This window comes from Columba livia, chromosome 16 (assembly GCF_036013475.1).
Source record: "Columba livia isolate bColLiv1 breed racing homer chromosome 16, bColLiv1.pat.W.v2, whole genome shotgun sequence".
NCBI lineage: Eukaryota > Metazoa > Chordata > Aves > Columbiformes > Columbidae > Columba > Columba livia.
The window spans coordinates 3,283,198-3,296,796 of NC_088617.1; the positions used below are offsets into that span (position 1 = coordinate 3,283,198).

At 41.2% G+C, this 13,599-nt stretch overlaps 1 protein-coding gene across 2 annotated transcripts in view; it reads left to right on the forward strand.

Annotated features, from left to right (window-relative positions):
• Positions 1-11,350, forward strand: part of DHX35 (DEAH-box helicase 35) — a 29,562-nt gene extending 18,212 nt beyond the window's left edge. Inside the window, exons 15-22 of one of the 2 annotated variants that reach the window (XM_065031888.1) lie at positions 1,079-1,174; positions 1,556-1,650; positions 2,211-2,288; positions 4,072-4,201; positions 4,745-4,826; positions 5,375-5,446; positions 7,060-7,198; positions 9,638-11,350. In XM_065031888.1, coding sequence (XP_064887960.1) covers positions 1,079-1,174; positions 1,556-1,650; positions 2,211-2,288; positions 4,072-4,201; positions 4,745-4,826; positions 5,375-5,446; positions 7,060-7,198; positions 9,638-9,682 — 737 coding nt within the window. In that variant the 3' untranslated portion in view covers positions 9,683-11,350. The remainder of the gene's footprint in view (positions 1-1,078; positions 1,175-1,555; positions 1,651-2,210; positions 2,289-4,071; positions 4,202-4,744; positions 4,827-5,374; positions 5,447-7,059; positions 7,199-9,637) is intronic. The other variant, XM_065031889.1, reaches the window with a different exon arrangement.
• The last annotated feature ends 2,249 nt before the right edge of the window (positions 11,351-13,599 follow it).

Consider the following 13,599-nt stretch of genomic DNA (forward strand, 5'->3'; position numbering starts at 1 on the left):
AGTACCGCTGTGGTTTTTTGCCGCCACGCCGTTTGGCAAATGATATGTTTATATGATGCGTGGGCCAGTTATGTTCCTCAGTCCACTCTGCTCTGGTTATTTATGCAACACTCAGTGCCCCAAAGTCCTGGTATTGGGCCCTTGTTAGTCCCTTTGTGCAGCTTTTCTCCTCGTTGTACCTCATACCAACTTGCAGTTTTCTTGTTCAGTTCTCACTCTTTCCTGACTTTCTTAGCAAGCTCTTCTTATTGCTTCCTGTGTCTGATTTGTTTGGTTTTTATTTCGATTTCCTCTGTTTTCTTGTAAATGAGATGCTTTTCCATTTAAATCGTTCCCTAAAATTTCAGCGTAGCGCTCTGCATTGGAACACGACCCGGTGGTTTGCATGGGGAAACCTTACTGCAGGTATTTGACTGGGAATTGCAAAGCGAGCGCTCGAACCATCTCCAGTGGAAAGGTTATGGCTAGAACGCTGCTGACGGTTTAGTTATTGACGCACAAGGCAGAATAAACTGGAATCTCCATCAGCTGTACATCTCTAGATTGCATTGCCGTTAAATTCTTTTTGTCCATGAGCTAAGCAGATGTGACTCAGAAAAATGCCACCCTACCCCAGCAGCAGTGCCGCCTGTTGCTACAGTTCAGTCTGTCCCATGATTATGCCCTTTTTTATTCTCATCAGGACTCCTGCTTCCCATCCCCAGGAACAAAGATGTTTCTAAATGCTTAAAAGGGACATGCAGAAGTCTAACAGCTAATAGGCACTCTGGCCATCGCATTCAATTCGATTGCAGGTTTTCTAAATCCTTGGCAGTAGCGATGGAGATTGGTCAAAATGAAGAAACTTTTGTTCAAATATGTTTGAAAAAAACCAACCAAAAAACAACCCCCCCAAAACCAGTTATCTATGAGAGATTAAATGGATCTTAAGCTAAGTTTAATATACATTCAACAACTCTCAGGTGCCTTTGTTATCTTTTAGCTCGTAATTCTGCTCTTTAGTACACATAGTGTTCTTAAATAAGACTTTCTGTGCTGCTTTGCCTGTATCACAGCTACATTTATTGATATGCTGCAGGTTTGGACATGCACTGCCGATTAACAGAGCCTCTTGGGATGAGAATAGCGGAGTTTCCTTTGAATCCCATGTTTGCAAAGATGCTGCTGGAATCAGGTAGGAGAAAAACAAATCAGGTTTTCTTCATAGTCTTGTGATGAGTAGAGGACATTGCCTCTTGTCATTGTAGTGTAGTATTGGACACTTGCTAAGCTTGAAACAAGCTCTGTGCTTTATCTTGATATGGTTTTTAATGAAAATAATTGGTTAAATTCATGGACCTCTCTAATAAATAATAACTCTAACACATTTAACACTCCAATAAGTCCAACCCATTTGTCTGTTAAGTTTTCCATTAAAAACATTCACTGTTGTTCTAAAAAAATCCAGGTGTTTGTATATACTATAAAAATATATTCTGCTTCTTTTGCTTTTATTGTGTATGGGGTAAGTTGAATGGAAGTTTTCCTTTATTGAATGTCTCTACTTACTCCTCAGGCAATTTTGGCTGCTCCCAGGAGATTTTGACAATTGCCGCCATGATGCAGATTCAAAACATTTTTCTGATCCCTCCAAATCAAAAAGCTCAGGCTGTAAGTTCAGTCAGGTCTTGTTTCCTTTGTTTGTTCCACATTTCTGGGTTTACACCGAGTATTTTATCGATAGCTGTTACAGGCTGCAAGTTTGAAAATGAAGCAAGGTCTTGAACTGTACCTATTGGTTACAGATAAAAGAAGAAACTGAATAACAGTGGGAACCTTGGAGTCCTTTACTGGTGTTAAAAGACACCTTCTGAGGACCAGAAACATGAAAGGTTTTAAACCGATATTGGTCAGTGTAAGGGTTTGTCCAAATAAAATACCCTCCCCAAACAGCACTTCCTTTTAAGAGGAACCAAAAAGAAAGTATTAGGATGTAGCAAATTCTTAATAGGTAGCAGAAGCCTTGTTTTAATGCATCCCCCTCTTGAATTTTAGGGGTTCATTTTCAGTTCACTTTTCTAATCTCAGTTTTGGAAGTGGTCGTGAATATAGGTGGGCTAGTAAAATATTGCCGTTGCCTACAGGAACTACTATATATGGGAACGGAGTGTATTGAACATCATTTGTGCAAAAATCAGTCTGCTTATAAAAATATACTTCTTCTTCTGCAGGCCAGGCAACACAGAAAGTTTGCTGTGGAGGAAGGTGACCATCTCACCATGCTTAATGTTTATGAAGCCTTTGTCAAAGTAAGTCAGTTCAAGGGTGTGTGGATTTACTGGCGTGACAAACCCTTGGGGTCCTCACTTCAGATCCTGGAAGTTCTGGGTGTAGCATCCTCAAAGCTGAGGACTTACCCAGTCTATTAAGTGGTAATTCTGCTTTTAGAGCTATTCTGGTCATGTTTTGCCACATACCTGCTGTAGTTCTTTTGAACAGGGAATAGAAAGAATGTGGTTTGGGTACAGCACAGAAATCTTATGGGTAGAGAACTGTAATTTTAGGGACAGTGGGATTTTTGAAAGGAAAAAAAAGCACCTGAATTCCAACTGAAATTCATATTCTCTCATCTTTTCTATAGATGTATCCGAGTTTCGCTGCTTATAAACTGCATCTAAATCTAGCAGTCAGTTTTTATTTTGAATTGCCTCATTGATCATCATATCCTCCTTTTCAGTGACCTTATGTAGTTACCCTAAGGTTTAACACCCATCTCAACGCTTTTCTGTAAGCTGAGGTTTTATTGAATGGTTTTCAAGTGCTATACCTGTTCAGGAGATCAATATTTTGCTGGTATAAGGCACTTCTGAGATAATATATTTGCAACAGCATTGAGTTGAAGCAGTATAACCACTCAGGTGTTTAAAAGATTACTTCCCCCTACCCAACCCCAAAGCAATCGGTCAGGCATCAGCTGGAATGTTCCCATTTTATATCTGCCTAACTCTCTTAGCAACAGCCAAACGCAGACGCTGTTGGAATAAGTGCTGGCTTCTGGAGAAATAGATCTTTGCACAGAGAAGACCAGTGAAAACAGCGTAGAGGAAAGGTTGTTTGCAGTTTGAGATTGAAAACAGACTAGTTTATGATACGATACTTTTGTGCGTGAGAATGGAACGGCTGATGTTGTTCTTTCACCACAGGAGATGACGCACATCTGTATGAGAATAGCCCATGGCATCTGTTCTGCTGCTATTTAGATGTTTGAAATGTGTTTTGGAGTTACTGGTGTTATGTACCCTTGTTAGTTGCTCTGTATATAGGTAATTTTCAGGGTGTCAAGGGTTAAGATTGCGGGGTGACAATAAAACCCTGGCAGATGTATTGTTAACCCCCTCTTCCCCCTCCCTCTCCCCCCTTTCCACTAAGGAGAGGCAACTGGGAGGAAAAGAAGGACAGAGTGAAGAGAGTTGGAAAAAATTAAAGATGTTTTACTAATGCTACTAATAAGAATAGAGAAAATAATACAAAATATACAAAACCAATCTTGAACGTCTCAGCAACTGCAGAGCCGGCACCCAAAGTCCTGGATTGGACTCTGCAGCCAACCGGAGCTGGATTCAGTCTCTCACTAGGCCTCAGTTCACAGGGACGACTAGCAAGGTCCTCTCCTAATGTCGGCCATAAGCAGAAGGGAAAAGGGCAAAGGGAAAAGCGACGAGATCCTCGTGATCTCCCACTTTATATGAAGTATTCACGTGAATGGGATGTTATACACAGTTGGTCAGTTTCTTGGTCTCTTGTTTCTCGTCGCCCCTCTCGCGAGATGTCCATCTGTGCTTATCAATAAGTTTGCATTCCATTGCTAGGTTTACCAAAACATGTGTCTGGTTCTCCAGGAAAATGCAGTTAACATGAAGGCTTTAGCTGACAGGCAAAATTCACTAAGAGAGAAACTTGTTTTTAGCAAAACCAGGACACAGGAAAAAACACAATGAGTATGTTGTAGGAGACAGAAGAAAACCAAGAAATTTGGGTTTGTTTTACTGATGGTGTTTAATTGTATTTTGTTCTGTTCTTCTCGCTGTACAGCACAGCAAGAGCTCTCAATGGTGTCAGGAACACTTTCTCAACTACAAAGGGCTTGTTAGAGCTTCTGTTGTAAGAGAGCAGCTGAAAAAGCTTCTTGTCCGCTTTAAAGTGCCAAAGAAGTCCAGTGAAGGTGAATATTTATTTTAACCTGTTGTTCAATGCAGGTATTGAAGGTATTCTCCAAATTGTCAGTCTGCTTCCTGCTTTTCCTGTAACCCTTGAAGTATTTTCTCCCTGGCCTAAAAATAGAGTTAATTAAAACCAGGGTTTTTTTTCCTAAAAATGACTGCAGAAGAGCAATTTAGCCTGTTTTTACAATTAACATTTAGTCCAGTCTTCAGTACCTAAGTTTTCCAGTAAGATATTATCACCACTGATTATATATGTAATGGACAGACTTGCCAAAAGAGTCATAAATAGGTCACCTTGTTCACTCTTTTGACTCGTCATAAAGATATTTTTCTAGTGTGTTCAAAATGATGTAGTCGGTCGGTCTGATTTCCAGCTGTCTTCATGGAGACACCAAGTGGCAACAGTAGTTTTTTATGTATATAATTTTGCTTTGCTGTCAATGCCTGATGCGCTGTGGAAAGTTGTCGGAGATGAGTAAGTGTTATTTTAGGGATTTTTGCTGTTCCGTTGACTCGTTTTACATAAAACTTCTTTTCTTCAGGTGATCCAGATCCTGTTTTGAGATGCATAGTTTCTGGATTCTTCGCTAATGCAGCTAAATTCCACTCAACTGGAGCCTACAGGTAAATACGTGTATCTTCGTTACAACTATTGCTTAGTTTAAAAGCTTCTTTGACTGGTTACATCTATGTATAATCAACAGATGCTTCTCTAGACACCTACAATAAGAAACATAGCATTTGGTTTACTAAATATTTGAAGTGTCGTATCCTCAGACTGCTTCAATATTTCTCTCTTCTCTTTGGCAAATATAAATAATTAGAGTTATTGATAGTGGGAAGCTGTTACTGACAGTAATGAGCTTGCGTTAATACAAGCAAGTACAGTTTCTCTGTTGTAGCACTCCCGGTGTACTCAATAAAAGCCTGAAACACTACTTTTCCATTTAATGTAGATAGAACTCTTTTAGGATATTAAATTAGAATGTCTTCCTTTGGCCAAGACTTGAGCCTGGTTTCCTCTGAAAGCCCGTTTGTTAAATGCAGATGTTTTTAAGTTGCTCCAGCTCTTTCATTGTTTCCTTTTTTAAAACGTGCTTACTGGGGATGGAAGGAACCAAATGTTAAGCGATAAACAGATGCAGAGTCTGAAATAGTGTCTTGCTTTCAAGGACTATCCGTGACGACCACGAACTTCATATCCACCCCACTTCAGTGTTGTACGCAGAGAAACCTCCGCGCTGGTGAGTTAAAGCTGCTTTCGCTTGCTCTGTGATCTTCACAAGACATTCTCAGCATCCAGACGTTCTCATGAATGGCTTTTCTCCATCAGTAGAGGAATGGATGTAGAAGCTCATGGTTCCCACAGAGAGAATTCAGTTGGTGTTTGCTTTGCATCTTTTTGTAAGCAAATAAATCAGGGAAACAGAGTGATGTTAACTGTGGAAAAAGCCTGCAAAAGTTGGAAAGCAGAGTCAGGTGGCCCTTTTTAAATGGGCACCACATTTTGCACTGCAGATTGCTCTGAGTGCTCTCTACCTAGATAGAACTAGCATTAACTGACTTTTATTAAGCTTATAAACTAATTGTCCTGTCGAACAGGTGCTGCAGTAATTGCAAGTGGCTTGCTGGGAGGGGAAATACGTGTCAAATATATGATGCAAACAGTCCGAGAGAAGCGATGGCTGTCTAGCAAAAAGTAAAGAAGTGGTTGTACTTTTGCATTAGCTGGGATAATACAATTCCACTTGTGTGTCAGAGATGCCAGGTAACAATTATAAATCTGTTTCTAACTCCTGGGTCAGCACAAGCAACCTGATTTGGACTTTTGTCCTTTGCCTGTTGCTGAGACTTTGAAGGATAAATTTGGCCCGTGTCATCTCTTATCTTTGAATTTGGGCTCCTACACCTGTCAGGTAGAGTTTGCAGGAGTGTAACTGATTGGAACTGAGCCATCAATTACATCAGTTACCCCAGTCTCAGTGCTGCTGCTGCCTGGGCAGCCGTCCTATACTGAGGGCTTCAATTCTCTATCTGTTACGGCTGTATATAAAATGTGTTCTCATTCTTGTTTGTTTTCCTCAGATTTCTCTTTAGTTATATAGTTCATATGTCTCAGTCTGCATTCAAGCAGTGAAGAAAATTTCAGACTCTTCCCTCTTTGCTTTTGAGAACAAAATACCAATTAATGAGAGACCACAAGCCTTGTGGGTGTGCAGCTCTGATGTCTAGAGAAGGCAGATAATGATTTACGGTTTTGGTGACTAACCCCTCCGTGCGTGGGCTTGTTCTTCCATGGTAAAAATGACATTCCCTACTGTCCGGTGACTTCAGCAATAGGTTGCACATGCTGGGAACCCATTCATGCTGGCGTCAGGGACTGAGTCCACATGGCTGTTTGTTTCTGCATCTCTTTCCAGGGGATGTTCTGGCGGTAGTTAAAGCCGCTTTCTTCCTCTAGTCCTTACCTTGCTTGTCTGCAGAGAGGCACCAGCGATAGTCGTGCTGTGATTTGTGCCCTACTTGTTATGGATCCAGTGTTGCAGTGCTTTTGACATCTTTCCTCATGGTATCACAGACTAACTCTCTTCCAGAGTATCTGTTTTGCATCCCCCTTGGTCTCATTATAAGAAATATTCTTTCTTTTTTACCTTGCATCCATATGTCCTGGTAGTATGTGAAGGTGTTTTTAATGGCAGTCTAACGGTTGTCTTAACGTAGAGTACTCCAAACAACCATAGGTCACTACATAAATACTGCCTCTGACAGAATGTATATAAAACGACCTAATATGCTGTTAATCTCTCTCCTTCATTGCTTTATAGCAAACACCTTTTATTTCTGGTCTTTCTCCTAGGGTAGTCTACAATGAAGTCATACAGACTGCTAAATATTACATGAGAGATGTGACTGCCGTTGAATCCGCGTGGCTCTTGGAACTGGCACCTCATTTTTACCAGCAAGGAACGGTACGGAATCGGCATAAAGCCCAAACGGTACCATTGCTGTATTAGCAGCTCTTGCATCTGTACTTTTTAAGTGTTTGTTTTGTTGCCTACTTAATGGTACAAAAATGAATCCGATGTTGTTCATTGTAGTGGTTTTAATACAAAGAAAGAGGATAATAAGTTGATGCATGAAAGCTTTTTGCCCTATTATCCAGCCAACAGACATAATCTCAAAGTTACCAAATAGCGTATCCTGGTAAATGAAGCCTTAAACCCTTTTGAACTTGAATATAGGTGCTTACAGGGACGTAGCACTATAGCTAGGCAGTGGTCATGCTTTGCACAATAGTTTTACAGGAGTTTTTGCATGCTTTGCAAATGTTTGTGCAAATCTTGAGCCCTTTTTTGAGCATTAATTGTGCTCATTGCAAGAAAATCTCCTCTGATCTGCTCAGACTTGAAATGGCAAAGAACAGCTGCTATTTGTGCAGCAAATTCTGTTCTGTGTGATATACACACACACACACTTTTCTTCACATGTGTTTTTTAGTACTTGCCACCATCCTTTATCAACTCTGTCCCATGTGAGTCCCTCAATCTAGACTTACTCACTGACCCTTCTGAGAACTGGCTTGGTATTAAATATTATCTAAATGTTAGTTATGCTGGAGGTGTTGTTACCATGTTGCATATAAATACTGTACAGACAAGATTACCAAATTGATCTTGCATGCGAATTTCCCGTGGGAGATTAATAACTGTTGAGCTTTATATTCAGTGAAGTATTTCCAAAATACCGAGTGAAAAAATGCACTCGCATATCAGACCTATGCAAAACAAGAGATCTGTTCGTGCGTGTGAGCGGCCCTGTTGCAAAAACGGCCTCTTCCGATTTATCCATCTGCTTTTCGGAGAATCTCCTGTTAGTTTTCTTTCACTTCCTGGGGTTTTTGGAAAAGGAAGAACACTGGGGTGCACGAAGCACCTTAGGACATAGCTCTGAAGTGATGGCGCACAGCAGCGTTGGCATTTGTCCATGTAGTTGACTGGAGAGGGTTGGTTTTTATGTTGAGCTTGGATAATTCATCTGTTATCCGGACACTTACTGTATATAAATGCACTTACTAAGCAGCTGAATATTTCGGGCCTTTTTATCCGTAACGTGTTTGACAAAGGCAGTAACAACCCCAACGGGTAGACCCTGGAGTCTTTAGCTGCTGTTAGACATCCTGCAAGCACGGTGTAAAAAGGAGGTGAGCCAATATTCCAGCTGTATCCAATCTGCTCCTGCAGTAATTAGTCCTTTTGACTCACATCTTTACATGTTGTAACATTATGATATGGGCCTCTCCACAGGCTCAAGTTTGGGCTGTGGTTTTCCCCAACACCACCTACGTAAAGGAATGTGACTCAGTGACTTGTTCAGGCAAAACTTGAGCTGCTTTTTCTAGCTGAAGGCGACTTGTCTCAAATAGTCCTACCTTCCTGACTGAGAGAACACGTTTTTCAAGCTAGTACTACTATTGTTGTAGATAGGCTGTTAAATTACATCACAACCTGATTTTTACCATTGCCATCGTTTTGATTTTGTGTCTCTCATACTTTGTATGGCCTTAGTGTTGCTTTCATCCTGAAATCAACAGAAGCTTTGGAGGATAGTGCTGGTTTTAAGGAAGATTATCCTTTCCAGTTTGGTCAGTTAACCTTAACAACCAAAAGGTTTAGATGTCTTTATAAAATATTTTAAAAGTAGAAATATTCTTATTTGAGTTATACATGTAGATTTTGAACAAGCAAACCATTGCAAGACACACATTTATGCTGTGTATAGACATTCAGACCCTTCTTCTACTGAAGGACGCTTCTTTGTGCTAATAAGAGATTATGATGATTTTTATTCCTGTATCACGTTAAAAACAAATTGCAATTGAACAGGAGTATGTGTTAAAAGACTTTCTTCTACGGCTCGATTGTGGTCTCAGTCAGTTATGTCTCATTCCAAATTTTGCAGGGCTTCCTTCATGTTTTCATTCCACATTTTCATAGGCCTTTTTCTTGAAGATCATGGAGGTTCAAAGGTCCAATGCAGCTACAGCTGCAGGGTTAATATATTAGTTATAATATGGTGTTTCATGTACATACACCTTTGTTTGTGCAGATGTATAGTTGGGAGCACATGTACCTTTCTGTGCATTTTTACACACTGGCAAACTGCTTCCAGTGGGAAATTGTTCCTCTGCTTGCAGTTGGTACAGAAGTGCTAGAAGATGATATTTTACACCAAGCCAGAACACCTCTCTGGGATGCACATGTTTATTTCGTAGGTTTATTTTAGCTATATCAGTAACCAGCAGAGCTTGGGAAGGGTGGTCTTTGATATTTGGATAAGAATGTATTTAATTTGGGATTAAAGACTGAAAGCATTCTAGTTGAACGTTTTTCTAATGGTGTTATGTGCTAAGCAATTTTTCTCTTCTTTTCTTGCAGCATCTTTCCTTGAAAGCAAAAAGGGCTAAAGTAGATGACCAGTGATTTGACATGACCTAAGTCCTGTGACGCCAGATGCAGAACCTAGCAGTGATTTCAAGCTGGCTACAGTCCATTCAGCAGTCAGTTCATTAGCAATTTGATCTTATATCAACGTAAATGTTTAAATGCCTGCCAGGATCTGTAGGGGCTTATGCATGACCAGTACACTGTAAACCTAGGTAGAGCTTGCATTGTGGCCAATTTTATTCTTTGCCTACTTGACCACTGTTGTTAATCTGGGCATGATACTCCTTTTAAATAGGTAGAAAAATAATTTAAAAAGGAAGAGGACATACAGGACTCCAAAAAACTGAAACCTTCAAGAAGGAATGTGGTTTCCTGGAGTGGTTCGGCTGCCTTATGAGAGGGGGGAGCGGGGTACCCTGCGTCCCATCACCCAGAGCACTGTGACCATTGCCGCCCAAACCGGGGCTGAGTCCTGGCAAGGGGCTCAGGGCGGTGAACCAGCCCTTGAAATGCAAGGGGCTGCCATGGAAACGTTGAGTTGACGTTGGACCATCCCGAACTGGTGCAGCTTGTGTTCTCAAGCAGTAAAGTCTCCCTGTGCTCTAACGGTCCTTCTGTAGGAAGCGTTGCATTAAAATGTCTTGTTTCCATACATGAGAGCTGCTGTTTGGGGAGGGGGAGGAAGAGGAGCTCAGTGTTTCAAAGAAGGATGAATTTTTTGTTCAGCTGGGGAACTGTAGACATACGTTCACAATCAATCAAACTCACGAATGGGGCCTTTTTATTTCCTAACAAACAAAAGGGTGTTAGCCTCTCACTACCTGGAAATCCCAGAAAATTTCAGCAGGGGTGTATCATAGAACATTGTTTTTTAGCCTCTGTCATTCAGCAAAGATGAAAATGTTCTGTACTTCCCTATGAGGAACACATTCCTATATATTTCTTTAATTAAGAATCTGTTCTTTGCTGCTTGGGACTCTTCTTCATGTGTAACTGTAAGAGAAGGACTCTCTGAGCAGTTGCTGCTTTAATCAGGTCTCCATGGCTACTTTTCAATAAGAACTGTGCCTTTTTGTGTTTTAACAAGATAGTTTGGATACATGTATTTATTTTTTCCAACGCTGTTGATATTTATTTTAGAAATACATTGTTTGTTTGCAAATTTTATTTTTATAATGCAACTGATTTGACGCATGTGTTTTTGGCATAACTGTGATTTTATTTTCTTTAAAAAAACTGTATGTAAATAGGCAAACCTTTCTCCATAGAAGAAGTGGTTTCCTCCTCGCAGGACTGCCTTGAAAACTCCTTCACCTTCTCCCTTCCAAACACCCGCAGAGAGAACATGTTCTGTCATGTGCTATGTGTGGTCTGTTTGGTGTCTGCGCACTGACTGCCGGCACTAAAACATGCACCAGTCTCCGTGTGTGGCCCCAGGGACGTGACAAACCCTGTCACCTTCCTCGTTGTCGCCATGAACCTTTGTGTCACTGTGTCTTGTAGAGCAGAAGCTCCTTGGGGCAGGGACCAGCTCCGAGCCGGAGCTGAGCGCAGCGGCGGCACTTAATAAAAAGATTCAATTTGCATTTTCTTGTTTTCTCTTAAAGGATCAGAGAAAGAGCTGAATATGAAGACCTGTAAAATGTCTGTCTCTCTGTCCTCTGGAAGTATTCTTAAGAAAAATAAAACCGCTGAATCAAGCAAGCTCGAGAGTGCATCACTCCAGCCTAAGCAGTGGGTGGTTTCCCAGTGTAACTGGGTGGTTGGGGTGGATCGTGCGGGGCTGTCAGTGCATGGCCGCTTTGTTTGCCACTGTGGAGAATTTGGGGTGGTTCTGGAGAACCTTCTTCTCCATATGTATTTCTACCTGGCTGTACAGCTGCACAATTTTCCCTTGGAATGATTGTGGCACCTGCTAAGTTAAGAATACAGGGCCATGAAAGGTTCGTAACACGCTGCAAGCAATTCTACTTTTGTACTGAGTGCGATGGGTCTTTGTAAACAAACCAGAAGTTGCAATTTGTCTCTCAGTAGAGCTGCAGAGTATTGAGGTGTTGCTGGAGGTGCAGGACAGGCAGACTTTATACTAGAGATGCAGGCTAAGAAGGGTTTAGTTTTAGGTTAAGGTTACCTGTAGAGGGAAAGCGCTGCCTGTGTCGGAAAAGGGGACCCTTTGAAGGTGCTTGAAGACAGAGACTTAAAACATTAAAGACCTGAAAAGCTCTTTACTCTGTAAAGCTGTGGCCTCCAGCTCGCTGCTGGATCTGTACGGAGTGTTGTGCTTTAAATAACTTTGATTAAGGAGATGGCAGCGGTGCCTTGTTGTTGGCTCTTTGCTGCATGAACAGCCTGTGTGCGGTTGTGGGGGAGGCCGGAGTCATTTGAAGGTGTTTGTAGACGAGTTTATGAAATCGTTTAGGGATTTTAAACCTGGGGTTTAGAGAATGAGGTTATAATAGTAGGCTTTTGAATTTAAAAGGTGCTTCAAATAGAAGTCATGCCGCCACTGGCTAGGAGGTGGGTATTTTTTTTTTAAAAAGTGAATTTGTTATCCATTAATGCCAAATTACTGTGGAGGGAAAAAAAGCAGCTGTACCCTGATGTCCAGCAGAAAGTGCTCTCAGTATTTCTGCTCATGATATAAATATCATCAGTTTTAGAATAAGATGAAGCTAAATTGGAATAAAACTTCAGCCAAGAAAATATTAATTAAAATATATTTCTCATCTTGTAGATTAAAAATAATTTTGATGAATCGATGGGAAAATGCTCACAACTCTTCCTGGTTAATCTGAAGAAAGAGGCCAATAAGTAAAAGACTAAAATGAAAGAAGGGACATAAATAAGGGAGATGTTACTGCCTTTTCTTTTCAGTGCTTTGTGATAAAATACTGATATAATAGGATATATAATTATGCCATGCACATAGCAATATTCCCTAAACCTCAGGGTAATGTGATGTAACTTATTAAGCCGAGTTACTCTTATATGTGTTACAATAAGCACATTGCAGACAGGTGCCAGGAAAAGGTGGGAGCTCCGGTTAAAGTGTCCACACTGTCAACAATGGACAAAGAAAATCAACAATAAAACTCAGAATTTTGGTTAAGTTCTGGTTTTGGGACCCAGAACAAACAAGTTGCGAGATGAACATCAGTGGCATATGAAAAAAACTGTCCTTATATCCAGTTTCTGGCCTGTTCTCAGGCTTGCGGAGCTTTTGTCCTGGAGAGCTTGTGCGGGGGTTCTCTCCTGCCAATTAATAACTTGGTCTTTCTCCATAAGCTTTTTCCGATACGTGTGATTTTGGCTTAAAACTGACTGCATTTTGCGAAAGGGGCCGGTAGATGGCAGGCATCAGTTCTGAGCAGCGGTATCTTGGAGAACAAATAATTGGCCAATTCTTACAAGTTTTTCTTACTCTTCAGTTTTAGCATTAAATTAGTTCAGTGATAAGTGAGATTGCCTGGAAAAACTCTGCTTTTGCTCCTTTCTAGAATCACCATAGTAATTTAAAACAAGTATATATATTCAATCGTCTTTCAATTTTATTTTCATTCTCCTTGGCAGTTCCTGGGGTGCCCAGCAGCACGAGAAGCACCATGTGAGGAGACCCATGGTTGCTGTTTACGATGTAGGTGCAGGAGATGGTTTCAGCTGGTCGCAGCTGCAGGTTTCCTGATGCTCCCAGGTTCCAAGGGTTGCTCCCTGTGCTCTCCTGCTCCAAATTTGGATGCTGTGGGGAGAGACAGGCAAGAAGAACGCTTAGATGGAAGAGTTTTGTGCGTGGAAGAAGCTGGAGGGGGATGTTTCCGATGCTTGGATGGCACCGAGTTTCCTATCGCATCTCGCAGATGCCCTGGAAGCCGCAGGTTCCCCAGCAGAGCAGGTCAGGGGGACTCAGGTGTGACTGGGGCATCACCCACAAGCTCCCTGTGGACTGTACTTTGCTG